Source organism: Lathyrus oleraceus, chromosome 4 (assembly GCF_024323335.1).
Source record: "Lathyrus oleraceus cultivar Zhongwan6 chromosome 4, CAAS_Psat_ZW6_1.0, whole genome shotgun sequence".
NCBI classification, from domain to species: domain Eukaryota; kingdom Viridiplantae; phylum Streptophyta; class Magnoliopsida; order Fabales; family Fabaceae; genus Lathyrus; species Lathyrus oleraceus.
Window position 1 is genome coordinate 53716463 of NC_066582.1, and position 15062 is coordinate 53731524.

The 15062-nt window shown below is 35.0% G+C and overlaps 1 protein-coding gene across 1 annotated transcript; it reads right to left on the reverse strand.

Annotated features, from left to right (window-relative positions):
- Positions 1 to 13132: 13132 nt before the first annotated feature.
- Positions 13133 to 13965, reverse strand: LOC127135983 (uncharacterized). Its single transcript, XM_051062597.1, has 3 exons — positions 13767 to 13965; positions 13551 to 13676; positions 13133 to 13356 (listed from the first exon to the last, which is right to left on the reverse strand). The coding sequence occupies exons 1-3, from the start codon at positions 13963 to 13965 to the stop codon at positions 13133 to 13135; spliced, it is 549 nt and encodes a 182-aa protein (XP_050918554.1).
- Positions 13966 to 15062: the final 1097 nt, after the last annotated feature.

Below are 15062 nucleotides of genomic sequence, written 5' to 3' on the forward strand. Positions count from 1 at the left end.
TGTATTTTTTCAAATATTGTAACGTTGGCTCAGGTGTAACCGATTACACCATATTGGGTAATCGATTACCACTGAACCAATGGTAGAAAACATTGCATTTTTTTCATGGAAAGGTTCTATGGAGTGTGTTCTTGAACCATAACATCCTTTCATGTATCATAACCATTTAGAGAGGTATCTAAGGGTTATATATAATACTTTTCTGCAGAATCTGAACACACCTCCTTTCTCACAAATATTTTTAAACAATCTTATCCGTTTATCTTTTCAAATTTATTTCAAGTGTTCTTGATCAAATTTTTTTGGTGAAACTATTTATAGAATTTTCATAAACATTCATATAGTTTCATCCATATATTTAGAGAACTTGTTTGTCATAAAGAAGTTTGATTACTTTAAAGGAGAAGATCAATCAATCGATTGATAAATTACTTTCACTTGTCAAAAACTTGTAAAAAAATCATATTATTGCTTTATCCTTGTTGTCCAGGATTGTTGGAAACAAGAGGTTTATTAAAAAGGAGGATTGTTCTCTTTTTGAACTTAGTGAAAAATCCAAAAGGATTGTTCTTGGTGTGTTTGTTAGTGTCTTCATTGAAAGACTAGGAAGAATATTGTAAAAGTCATAACAATAGTAAAATCTCTTTCATATTGAAAGGGGACTGGAGTACTCTCGATCTGTGAGGGGAACCAGGATATCTCTTCGTGTTCTTTACCTTTCTGCACTTTACCGTTCATCGCTTAACATAACCAGAAAAGAAAGAACAACGTTTTTCATAAACTGGAAAAAGTTTTAAAGAACCTAATTCACCCCCTCTTAGGCTCTACTTAACTAAAAATTGGCATTAGAGCAGGTTATTGGCAACTTGCTCCTCTGATCCAGAAGATGGCTTCCGCAAGCGTAAACCCGGTTTTCAAAGATGGCGGTAGTAGCAACAAACCACCCCTATTTTCTGGAGAATATTTTAACTTCTAAAAAATCCACATGAAAGCATATTTATAAGCACAAGGAGATGGTATATGGGAAACCGTTGAAAATGGTTTGCATAATCCTATGAGTGTGGTCAATGGTGTTGGCACTCCGAAGGTTAAAAGTTCATATGATGAAGACGATAAGAAAAGAAAACTTAATGAAAAGAAGGCGATAAATATCCTTCAAAGTGCATTAAGTATGGATGAGTTCTTCCGCATATCTCAATGTAAATCGGAAAAAGAAATATGGGACACTTTGGTGGAGACTCACGAAGGAAATGCTGAAGTTAAAAGATCCAGATTAAACACATTGAGTTAAGAATATGAAATGTTCAGAATGCAACCCGGAGAATCCATTGTTGCATTACATAAAAGATTTGTTCACTTGACGAATCATTTAATTGCTCTCGGAAAAACATTTACAAATGATGATCTCAACCTTAAAGTGCTAAGATCCTTGACTAGAGAATGGAAACCAAAGGTAACGGCCATATCGGAGAAGAAAAGTCTTTCCACTATGACGCCCGCATAATTATTCGGAAAGCTCCAAGAAGATGAACTTGAACTTGGAAGACTTGAAAAGCATGAAAGTCAAGAGAAGAAATCCAAAGGAATTGCTTTAAAAGTATATTCAAAGGAAGATAAAGATGATGGTGTACCAGAGGAAGGTGAAAATTTCATGCTCCTTGTTAAAAGGCTTGGTAAGTTTTTTAGTAAAAATGACAAACCCTTTCATGCAAAAAGAAATAAACATTTCAGGAAAAGGGAGACTTCCACATCTATGCAAGAAGTCACATGTTATGAATGTGGAAAGCAATGTCATATAAAGCCGGATTATCCAAAACTCTCAAAGAAAGGTGGCTTTAAAGGCAAGAAGGAGTTCAAGAATAAAAAGGCGTATTTTGCATGGGAAGATAATGAGATAAGTTCTTCATCCGGATCGGAAAGCGACGAATGTGAAAATCTAGTATTAATGGCTTCACACCATTCCGACAATGAAGAAGATGAGGCCAGTAGTGATTTTTCTCTTTTCGATAGTGATGCACAAGGTGCTATAAATGAACTTCTTAAAGAATGCAAAATTCTGTATAAAACAATATCAACTCAAAAGAAAACAATTTCATCTCTAGAAGAAAAAGCCGTGACATTTGAAAAAGATGTCGATGATGAAAAACAAAAGATGATTAGTGAAAAAGCAGAATTTTGTATGTAAAAATTGTGAATCACTTTATTTCCAAATTGTCCAATTAAAAAGGGTTCTTGAAAGGTATGAGAAAGGACAAATTGGGTTGGAAGGTGTCCTTAGCCAACAAAGATATTCCAATGACAAAAGTGGACTTGGTTATTCAAAGTTTTCCAAACCAAGTTCTAGTAAAACCATCTTTGTTAAAGCTAATGACCAACCAACTAAAGAGAAAGTGAACAAGGCAAAAAATGTTCATCACTATCCTAAAAGAAAAATATTTTCTAAAAAGAAATCTTATGTTCCTAGATATAGAAACAATTTTGAACCTACTTGTTTTTATTGTGGAATAATTGGCCATACACCTAATGCATGCTATGTTAGAAATTTTAGCGTAGCAAGTGGGTATTACGTATGGGTAATGAAAGGCACTAATTATAAAGGACCCAAATCAATTTGGGTACCTAACAAAACGTGATTTTGTTTTATAGGTATGCTTGAAAACCACATCAAATCTTTGGTATCTTGATAGTGGGTGTTCCAAGCATATGACGGGAGACATTCACAAATTTTCAAATCTAGAATTGAAGGCCAAGGGTTATGTCACATATGGTGATATCAACAAAGGAAGAATTCTTGGCATATGCAAAGTTGGAGCACCACCTTTCACATCCATTGAAGATGTCCTTTATGTCGAAGGACTAAAGCATAATCTTCTAAGTATTAGCCAACTTTGTGACAAAGGCTTCAAAATCAAGTTCACCAAGGATGAATGCTTGATTGAAGATGAAGTATCTCATGAGGTAAAACTCAAAGATACTAGAATTATTAATATATTTATGATTTCCCTTGATGAGTTGTCTTTGAAGGTAAAATGTCTTATGGTAAACAATAATGAGTCATGGCTTTGGCATAAAAGATTCACACATATTCATATGGAACATTTGAATAAACTTATAAAACATGATCTTGTTATTGGATTGCCTAAAATAAAATTCGTCAAAGATAGACTTTGTGATGCATGTAAAAAGGGAAAACAAACCAAATCAACTTTCACATAAAACAATATGGTGTCCACTACAAGGCCACTACAATTGTTGCATATGGACTTATTTGGTCCATCAAGAACAAGAAGCTTAGGAGGTAATGTATATGCTTTAGTTATTGTTGATGATTACTCTAGATACACTGGGACTTTCTTCTTAGTGCAGAAAAGTGATGCATTCAAGGCATTCAAGAAATATGCAAAGCAAATTCAAAATGAGAAATCTCTATCTATTGCCTCCATAAGAAGCGGCCATGGTGGAGAATTCCAAAATGCCTCCTTCGAAGAGTTTTGCAAAGAACATGGAATATTTCATAATTTCTTGGCACCAAGGACTCCTAAACAAACTTGAATGGTTAAGAGAAAGAACACGTCACTTGTGGAACTTGCAAGAACAATGCTTAGCAACTCAAATCTTCCAAAGTATTCTTGGGCGGATGCGGTAAGCACATAATGCTATGTAAGTAAGAGAATTATTATTAGACCTATCTTGAAAAAGATCCCTTATGAACTCTTAAAAGGAAGGAAACCAAACATCTCTTACTTTCACATTTTTGGATGTAAATGCTTTGTCCTTAATAATGACAAAGACAATCTAGGTAAGTTCGACGAGAAGTCCGACGAAGGTATATTTCTTGGATATTCTCTTACTAGTAAAGCTTATAGAATATATAATAAAAGAACTTTAAAAATTGAAGAATCTATGCATGTTACCTTTGATGAATCTAACCCCTCCAAAGAGGATATTATTTTGTGTGATGATGATGATGATATTGTAGAAGTTCCTCAAAAAGACACTTCAAGTGGAAACAATTATAATTAACCAAAACATCAAGATGAGCAAGATCAACAAAAGACAAATGATAATGATCTACCTAAGGAATGGGGAACTCATCGGGATCATCCAATCGATAAAGTCATTGGTGATATTAGTCAAGGCGTCGCAACAGGATTAAATCTTAAAGATGCATGCTTTAATATGGCTTTTGTTTCACAAATTAAACCTTCCAAAGTTGATGAACCTTTAGGTGACGACCAATGGATAATTGCTATGCAAGAAGAGTTAAACCAATTCAAAAGGAATCAAGTTTAGGAACTTGTCCCTAGGCCAAGTGGTAAACACATCATAGGTACCAGATGGGTGTTTAAGAACAAACTTGACGAGAATGGTATAATTGTTCGAAACAAAGCAAGATTGGTGGCCCAAGGATACAATCAAGAGGAAGGCATTGATTTTAAAGAAGCATTCACTCCGGTTGCAAGATTAGAATCTATTCGTTTATTACTTGCTTATGCATGTTCATTAAATTTTCAGTTATTTCAAATGGATGTCAAGAGCGCAGTCTTGAACGACTACATCAATGAAGAAGTCTATGTCAAAAAAAACCCGGGATTTGAAGACTTCAAGAATCCTTCATATGTTTTCAAGTTGAGGAAAACTCTTTATGGCTAAAGAAAGCACCTAGAGCATGGTATGATCGTCTCAGCAACTTTCTTTGTGAAAAGGGAATTGAAAAAGATAAAATTGACAAGACATTATTTATTAAGAAATAAAAGATGTAACACTTTATTGGTTCAAGTCTACATTGACGACATCATATTCGGCTCAACAAAAAAAGAAATGTGTGAAGAATTTTCATCGATGATACAAGGAGAATTCGAGATGTCCATGATGGGTAAGATAAACTATTTTCTTGGACTTCAAATTAAGCAACTGAAGGATGGCATCTTAATCAACCAATCAAAGTACTGCAACGAGTTGTTGAAAAGATTCTACATGGATAGTTACAAGGCAATGTCTACTCCAATGGGATCCGAATATTATGTTGATCAAGATGAATCAGGTGTTTCGATTGATATCACAAAGTATTAAGGTATGATTGGTTCCTTACTCTATTTGACGACAAACCATCATGATATAATGTTCAGTGAGTGTCTTTGTGTGTGTTTTCAAGCCAATCCAAAGGAATCACATCTCACCGCTATTAAGAGGATCATGAAGTATCTCAAAGGAACAACAAATGTCAGCCTATGGTATCCTAAAGGTAGTATTTGCAATTTAGTTGGTTATTCTGACGCTGATTATACAGGAAGTAAAACTGATCGAAAAAGCACTAGTGGTACATGTCACATTCTTGGAAATACATTAGTATCATGGGCTTGCAAGAAACAAGCATGTGTTGCTCTTAGCACTTCTGAAGCGGAATACATAGCAGCAGGTAGCTGTTGTACTCAAATAATTTAGCTTAAGCAACAACTTCGTGACTACGGACTCGATCTTGGATGCATTCCTCTTTATTGTAACAACACAAGTGCGATAAACATTACAAAGAATCCGGTCATGCACTCAAGAACCAAACATATTGACATTCGACATCACTTTCTTCATGATCACGTGCTTCAAGGAGATGTCGAAGTCACATTTGTGGATACTCATAATCAACTCGCTGACATCTTCACAAAACCATTGGCACGAGAACCGTTTTACAAAATTCGAAGGGAACTTGGAATTCTAGATGATTGTGACATTTAATTCTTCAAAAACACATCAATTCAAATACAAAGATACACTTTCTTTTTACCCAATAGTTTTTACTTTGAAATATCTATGTGTTTTCTTACTTAAGTTTGAAGAAAAAGTCAATTTTGTGTGTCCTTACAATGTTTGTATTACGTGTTTGCCTTGCATAAAGTTGCCTAAGGATATGTTAGAGCATGTGTAATTATTGTTTTGATAAATTTCATTGCATGGTGATCATGGTGAAGGTACTGTTTTTTTCTTGGAGGTAATCGATTACCACCTTTGGTGTAATTGGTTACATCTCTGATTGTATAACTTATTTCTACTTCTATTTGTGATGTAATCGATTACCACTTTGGGTGTAGTCAATTACACCCCTATTTCGTGGCCTCTTTTGCCTCTGTTTTATGGTGTAACCGATTACACCTCCCCTGGTAATCGATTACAACTGAGCGTTCCAAAATTGTTTTTTAATTAAATAGATTTGTTTTATAAGTGTATTTTATACTCAATTTTTCTTTTTCTCTTTATCACTTTCCTATCTCACTCTTCATCTACCCTAAATCTTCAAAGTTCTTCTCTCTCACTTATCACCATAACCTAAACCCCATTAAAACCCCACTTACAATACTCTCCATTTTTACACTCTATCTTCCTCAAACTCCATTAAACCCCCAAAACCCTAACTTTTCAGCTCCCATGGCTCCATCAAGGAAAAATAAAGGCAAGACCCAAATTGATGAAGGTAGCTCAGAACATCAAGAATCTTCTCAACATGCTCCATCCCTCAAATCCAAGAGACTTACATTTGATTTCCGGAATCGGTCCCTTATGCCAGTAAAATACGGTAACCTTTCCTCTTTTCCTTCTCATACTTTTGATTTTTTGGAACTCTTGATATGTCAAGGAGTATACTATATGGTCTCCGATTGTGGAAATTATCACCTGGATTTGGTTAAAGTTTTCTATGCAAATTTGGTTATTGTTCCCGGTGTTAAGGATGTCCTAACTTCTAGGGTTAAGAATAGTGATATTAGATCTAGAAGCTTTTGGGAATTGTTTGGGACTACCATATAAGGGTCAACCTTTCCTTCATGGATTTACCCTAGAATGGGAAGTTTATAGTAAAATGAATTATTTTTTTCATATCTTCCGTATCTCACAACAAGCTATCCTGGGTAAGAAGAATCCTGCCTCTTCTCGGGTACTTTTGTTTTCAAATAATTTGACGGTAAGCAATAGGATGCTTCATTATCTGATTTCCTATGTTTTGATTCCTAAACACTCAAATCACTCTCAAATTGGTGCGGAGTTGCAACTTATGTATGCCATCAAAAACAAGCTTGCATTTAATTGGGCATATGCCATCATGAATCACATGAAGCATCAACAATCCCTAACTGGAGGATTACCTTATGCTAGGCTAATCTCCAAAATCTTGGAAGCATGTGGTATTGATCTAAAAAGGGAACCTAAGAAGAAGATGACCACAAGAGAATGTGAAATCAATGCTTCAACATCAGTTCGGAATACCAGTATCTTTTTAGACATGGATGGAACGTATAAGTACAAGGATGAATCCTCAACCTCTTCAAATGCTCCTCCACCTCCTCCACCGGCTCCGAAAGGCGGATATTCGAATGAAGCTCTCTACAACAAAATATGCTCAGTTGAGACGACTATGATGAAGAATTATCCTAAGCAAAAATTTGAGATGTCTTCTATCAAAAGACTTTTGGAGAACCTTTCAAAATCCCAAAACCCATAGATAAGTGATGAAGAAGAAAGTGAAGAGGAAGACGATGAGGATATGGGAATGTCGGATAGTGACTAAGGCATTTGCTCTAAAATAATTTTGTTTTGTTTCATGTTTTTCCTTTATTATGCTAAATTTCTCCTCCTTAGAATATGTCTTTTTGAACAAATTGGTGTTCTATTAAACTATGTGTGTTATGGTTATTGTTTTATCTATGTATGTGTTCATGTTATTTACCTTATCTTCCTACAACATATATGGGTGTTTTATTGCTTTCATCTTCCCCATCCTTTTTGTTAATGACAAAGGGGGAGAAGATGTATTTTTGGTTGTTGTATTTTATCTCTAACAATGCAGCTAACAAATCACTTTAAAAATCCCAATCTTGGATCAAGGGAGAGCTTCGATCAAGGGGGAGTTTTTCATTTTATTAGAGAAATCAAAATTGGATGAAATTGTCAAATATAGAGTTGTCATCGTCAAAAAGGGGGAGAATGTGAAGACAAGCTTCTCAAAGTGTTTTGATAAAGACATGCTCAACATATATGCATTGCAAAAAGAATGATTCAAGACTCAAAGTCAAGCATTTCCTTTCAAAGCATTTCAAAGTCTTGAAGATTGATATTGATTTGATCAAAATGCTAAGGTATTAAGTTATCATTCTCTCTATGATAAGTCAAGTGCTCTAGTTTTTATCATTAATTCATGTGTTGGCTACTTAGGTCTCTTACATTTTTAACCTGTGGCAGTCACTTTCATTTATAATTGCATTCTGCCATTTTTGTTGTGTGGTAATCGGTTACCAGCATTAAGTAATCGATTGCCAACTTTGTGTGCTGTTGTGCAAGGCAAGTTTTACTGTAAGTAATCGATTACACCACTTTTGGTAATCGATTACACAATGTAATTTTTCAAATATTGTAACATTGGCTCAGGTGTAACCGATTACACCATATTGGGTAATCGATTACCACTGAACCAGTGGCAGAAAACATTGCATTTTTTTCATAGAAATGTTCTACGGAGTGTGTTCTTGAACCATGGCGTCCTTTCATGTATCATAACCATTTAGAGAGGTATCTAAGGGTTATATATAACACTTTTCTGCAGAATTTGAACACACCTCCTTTCTCACAAATATTTTCAAACAATCTTATTCATTCATCTTTTCAAATTTATTTCAAGTGTTCTTGATCAAAATTTTCTGGTGAAACTATTTACAGAATTTTCATAAACATTCATATAGTTTCATCCATATCTTTAGAGCACTTGTTTGTCATAAAGAAGTTTGATTACTTTAAAGGAGAAGATCAATCAATAGATTGATAGATTACTTTCACTTGTCAAAAACTTATAAAAAATTCATACTATTGCTTTATCCTTGTTGTCCAGGATTGTTGGAAACAAGAGGTTCATTAAAAGGGAGGATTGTTCTCTTTTTGAACTTAGTGAAATATCCAAGAGGATTGTTCTTGGTGTGTTTGTTAGTGTCTTCATCGAAAGACTAGGAAGAGTCTTGTAAAAATTCTAACAATAGTAAAATCTCTTTCATGTTGAAAGGGGATTGTTGTACTCTCTGTAACAGCCCAAACCGCTTTCAGGATTACCGACTGACCCCACAAACCAACACGGGTCTTTTCGGCATGTTTTGTCCTCACTCACACACTTTCCGGGAAACTTCCCAGAAGGTCACCCATCCCAATACTACTCCAAGTCAAGCACGATTAACTATGGAGTTCTTATCTATTGGGCTACCGAAAAGAAGATGCATCTTGTTGGTATAGGTAGTACCAATTAATCCTTATAAGCCTTCACTCAACCATGCAGTCCCATACCTGCATAGCCTCAGGATCCCTCTCATTCCGATGTGAATTCGGTTTTTCCCCTAGAAGCTGCTAGGAGTGTCTCATTGTCATGCCTCATGCATAAACAACCACTCCCTCGCCCTCGGGTGTCACATGTAACCACTCTTCGGCCTCTCCGACCTCGGGTGTTACATGCCCACCAACTTCCGCTTGGTTCGTCCCCGAACCACATCGTACTGGGAGAGGTTTGGCTCTGATACCATTTGTAACAGCCCAAACCGCTTTCAGGATTACCGACTGACCCCACAAACCAACACGGGTCTTTTCGGCATGTTTTGTCCTCACTCACACACTTTCCGGGAAACTTCCCAGAAGGTCACCCATCCCAATACTACTCCAAGTCAAGCACGCTTAACTATGGAGTTCTTATCTATTGGGCTACCGAAAAGAAGATGCATCTTGTTGGTATAGGTAGTACCAATTAATCCTTATAAGCCTTCACTCAACCATGCAGTCCCATACCTGCATAGCCTCAGGATCCCTCTCATTCCGATGTGAATTCGGTTTTTCCCCTAGAAGCTGCTAGGAGTGTCTCATTGTCATGCCTCATGCATAAACAACCACTCCCTCGCCCTCGGGTGTCACATGTAACCACTCTTCGGCCTCTCCGACCTCGGGTGTTACACTCTCCACCTGTGAGGGGAACCAGGGTATCTCTTCGTGTTCTTTACCTTTACTCACTTTACTTTCACCGCTTAACATAACCAGAAAAGAAAGAACAATATTTTTCATAAACCGGAAAAGTTTCAAAGAACCTAATTCACCCCTCACCCCCTTCTTAGGCGTTACTCAACTAACATAACAAACAAAGTTTATGTATAAACTTCTGATAAGAGTTCAACCTTATTGTTTAATTGAGGATTTCTTAGCCTATTAAGAAATAACGTAGCATTAAGAATCGATAATTGCGGTGAATGTTAAGCCTAAATCCATGTCTAGCATTTAGAATCTAACAAATGATTATCTTAGATCAAGATTCGAACTGTATTTCTCAATACCAATTCCAATCTATAAAGTTAAACACTTAAACAAAGATAACATCGATATTAATTCATAAATAGATTGTATATAACACCATGATCAATAAGCATACATACTGTTATGGTGAACTAAATCCAATCCCAGCAAGAAATGGATTTAGCTACTCATGGTAGCTTGGTACAAATAGGAAGAATGAGGATGAAATTGCATCAAATGTGATTTCCTGGCGATTGATTTGTATCCAGCTTCTAATCTTCAAGAATCACCCTTTCCTGTTTTTTACCGTGTTTCTTCTTCCAAAAATGATATATGCCCTAATTTTCTCACTTTGAAAGGTATTTATAATGGTCTAAAAAGTGGACGCACACTCAGTTCAGCCTTGCTGCGCTCACTGTAGCTAACAAACAAAAAACATAAATTGCTACAACCTGCACTGAGCCCAGGAAACATCGTTTAGCTCCCTTGCACTTCCAATCCATGCTCAACGTAAAACTTTCTACTTTTATCGCCCTTGGCACTTGGAGTTGCGCTCGGCACGGGTACAAGCATGGGAGGCTTTTTTTCAAAGATGATTGGTGAGCGTTTCTTCTATCATTTGATGACCAAAACTCTTGTACATGCATGGATATCTACAAATTGAGTTGAATTAGAGTACTTTAAGAAAAATCTATTTCATAACCTACTAAAGTTATTATTTACATCAAAGTTGGAATTTTGATACATGAATCTTATGAAACAAACTAATAAGTGCTAATTTTCCATGTAAAAATCTACTAATATTTGGCCCTTAACAACTCTTCCCAATTTAGAACTTTGTTTGTCCTCAAATAAAATTCTTGAAAGCTTACAAGAAACAAGAGTGCTTCCAAGATTTCTCATGAGAAATCCATTTTTGAAAAAAGATGACAAATGCATGTTTCAAATTTTGAATGCACAAGCAAGATTTATGCTTATCACAACCTAGAATTAAACCATGATCATTAAACAAGTTCTAAACACAAAACACATGCCATACATTCCAGGGCAATACATGCTCAATCATGAACCATACCTAGCACAATTCTTTATAAGTGGATAAATAAAATTATGAGGGACATGACTCACACCCAACAATCTTGCTAACATCTTGATCAACTTATGTATTCATCCAGGCAAATCACAAATCACAAAGGTCTTTCAAAGGTTGTATTCTGATTTGGTTAATCAAAGTAAGTTCATATCAAAAAGGGTATTTGAAATAAAGTTGCTAAAATCTATAAGAGCATTCACTTCTCTAACTATTTACCTTTAATAACTTCATTTAACACATATCTTTGTTTGAATGTTACACCCTTGATTCAAAATAAATGGTACAAGTCATTTTTGCCACTTTTTCTTTCAAACTTTTTCATCTCTTTTTTTTCTTTCAAAACTCTTTTCTTTTTCAAATTTTACTTTTTCACAAGTTTCTCTCCTTTTCACATTCTTCTTTCTTTTTCAAATTTGAAGCAACCCACATTTTCCTCCCCAACTTGAATACAATCAAATATTGTATAATGAATGCTCCCCTATTTTTTAAGGCAATGGGCAATTTTTTTTACAAACAATGAAGGTTCAAGGTTCAAGAAAGTTTTAGAATCCAATCAAAAATTAATCATGAACCGAACTAAAAGTACAAAGGGAAAAAAATCACGAAATGTATTTCTTGATTAGTGACTTTTACAGTTCAAAATTGATGTAGATTATGTCACTAAAGCTCAAAGGGGTTAACAAATTTTCACTCACTCACAAGGTAGTCTACTTTTGGATAAGTGATTGTGCTCAATTTCAAAAAAATTCCTTGATCATTTTCATGCTTTCATTCAAATCAACATAATTTCAAGATTAAATATAAGTCAATTGAGTTAAAACAAATGACTGTTGGTCTTCTGTGCATTTAGTAAACTGTGGAAAGTTTCCTCACATTTAGGTTTTGATCTAATGTGATTTAACCATGAAACCAGTACTGCAAAATAATGCATGAACAAATTTTTGTAAAAATTACAAGTTTCATATTCATGATATGCTCTAGAAAGCAATTAACATGTACCTTGAAATTGCACCATCTTTCAAGCTTTTATCATTATCACTTGCATTTGCTTGTTGAACATTCAAGCTTGAAACAATTACTCAAGGTTTCTTTGATCCATCAAGAGACAAGCTTAAAAAAATATTTTGCTAACATTAAACAATTTTAAGTTAAAACTAAACTACTACTACTCGAACCAAATTAAACAAAACAATAACTCAATTAACAAAATCCACCATAAAGTTATGTTGACATAAGATGCCAACCAAAAGTCCCAAATCCAACAAATATAAAAATAAGTTCATAACACCACAAATTAGTTTAAAGAGAACATGATAAATCAAATAAATAAATAAATGACTGAGCGCTTGTAGATTTCACTGATAATGGTGAGCTTTTCAGTCAAATGATCCATAATCCTCATCAGATTCACTCATAGATTATGTTTCCTTTTCATCTTCTGCTTTACCTTCTTCATCAACCTATGGATCAACTGCATCCTCCTGAACAAATGGCTTGGTCGCAGGCTAATTAATAATTTTTTTTTACTAATACAACTGGCCGTGCTCAGTGCGAAATCCTAGCTCAGTGATCCTGGACATCAGGTTTTTGAAAACGCACTCTTGCTTTCAAAATGACATTCATTTTCATCCTTAAAGACTTAAAATACAAAATGCAAAACTAAAATACTTACAAAGCTGGGTTGCCTCCCAACAAGCGTTTGTTTAACTCCAATAGCTCGATATATTTTTTCAAGTGAATTCAAGGTGGTCTTTGTGATATGATCCAGTCATCTACATCACCATCATGTGTCTTTGTCTTGTCATTTCTCTTTATTGGTCTAGCCCTCTTAACAACATCATGAATGGCTTTCTTGAAAGTTTTGGCTTTCTCATAAATTCTTTCAATTCCTTTTATTTTCTTTGAGAATGTGTTTATCTCCATTTCCTCTTTTAGTATGAAAGCTTCTAATGGTGTTTCGGGATCTGTTATATAATCACCAATATTCTCTTATTTTATTTATTTGTTAAGAGAATCCATTTGATAACATATTTCTTTGTTGGTTGGATGCTTTCTTGCTTCAAACAAACAAAAGTTGACTTCTTCATCTTGCATTCTTGCTTCATCACCACCTCATCCACATCTATCATCATTCTTGCTATTTTCATGAAAGGTCAACCTAAAATCAAAAGTGCATCATCATCTTCTTCAATATCCATCATAAAAAAATCAATTGGAAATAAGAATTTGTCCATCTTAACCAAAGCATCTTCAGCTATTCCTGATGGACGAGTGATGGATTTATCTGCCAATTACAATGTCATATTTGTCTGTTTAACTCCAAGGTTGCATAACCTCCAAACCACCGACAACGGTATCAAGTTTATGCTTGAACCCAAATCTACTAATGTTTTGCCAATGTTTACATTCCCTATAGTGACAGGCAATGTAACTCTCATAGGCTCTATTTCTTTATGTGGGATAGTTCTTTGAACGATGGAACTACAAATAACATCTAGGTTTATAGTCTCTTGATCCGTATACCTCATTTTCTTCGTGAAAATATCCTTCATGAATTTAGCATAAGTTGGCATTTATTCAAGAGCTTTAGAAAATGGAATATTTATCTGCAACCGACTAAATATATCCAAAAACCTTGCATAATGCCTCACATTGTCTTTCTTGGTAGGAGCATGCAGATAAGGTAGGTGTTGCACTGGAAAAGTCTTCATTTCCCTTTCTCCTCTTAAACTTTTAAGCTTTTGTCTTCTTTTCATCACTCTTTTTCTTTTCTAACCCTTCTTTTTCAATTTTTCATTTTCAAATAATTCTTCTTTTTTATTTTCTTGCTCTCCTTCTCTCTCAACTTCTTCCTTTTCTCCTTCTTGTTTTTCGATCACAACTTGCTCTTTTCATATTATCACCAATGCCTTTTCCAACTTCTTTTCCACTCCAAGTTAGAATGAGTTTGCAATGTTCCTTCAGATTAGCTTGAGTGTGCGCAGTAAATGTCCCTCCTTGTTGATCAGCCAATTGCTTAGCTGTTTGACCAACTTAATTTTCAAGGTTGTTAATGGCTGCATCAATGCTCTTTTTGTTTTCTATAGACATTTGCATAAAGTGATTCAGAGTGTCCTCAATATTTAAATTTCTATCTTGTGGCTGAGGATTCTGATTATAACTCTGATAAGGATTTTGTCTATTAGATGGTCCTGCTTCTGGTCTCCACCCTTGGCCATAAAGTGCATTGTTCCCTCTTTATTGATAACTATTCTTACCTTGATACTGTAATTACATATGTTGATATTCATTTCCCATGTAATTCACCTCTGCATTCTCCGGAGGACAATAACCTGTGGGATTATTTCCATTGCAAAGTTTACAATATGCAACCTGTTGATGTTTGTTCAGGACTTCTTGCATTTATTTGAGCTTTTGCGGAAGCTTGGACATTTTTTTTATAAGTTCTTCCACTGTTTGAGCTAACAGTTTATTCTGAGCCAAAATTGCATCATTTGCTCCCAATTCAATTACTCCGTCTTTCTTTTGTAAAGGACCTCTATTGTGTTGAACTTGATGATCATTGAGTGTCATCGTGTCAATAATAGCAATTACATCTTCTACACTCTTAGACATTAAGATCCACCTATAGTTGCATCCAAAATAAGTTTTGGTTGCGGTTGAAGTCCAT

Coding starts and splice junctions, on each gene's coding strand:
- LOC127135983 (XM_051062597.1), bottom strand. CDS start 13,965: ATGCCAACTTATGCTAAATTCATGAAGGATATTTTCACGAAGAAAATG. Junction 13,677..13,766: donor CAAAACATTAGTAGATTTGG/GTTCAAGCATAA, acceptor TGTAATTGGCAG/ATAAATCCATCACTCGTCCA. Junction 13,357..13,550: donor TGATGCACTTTTGATTTTAG/GTTGACCTTTCA, acceptor ATTATATAACAG/ATCCCGAAACACCATTAGAA.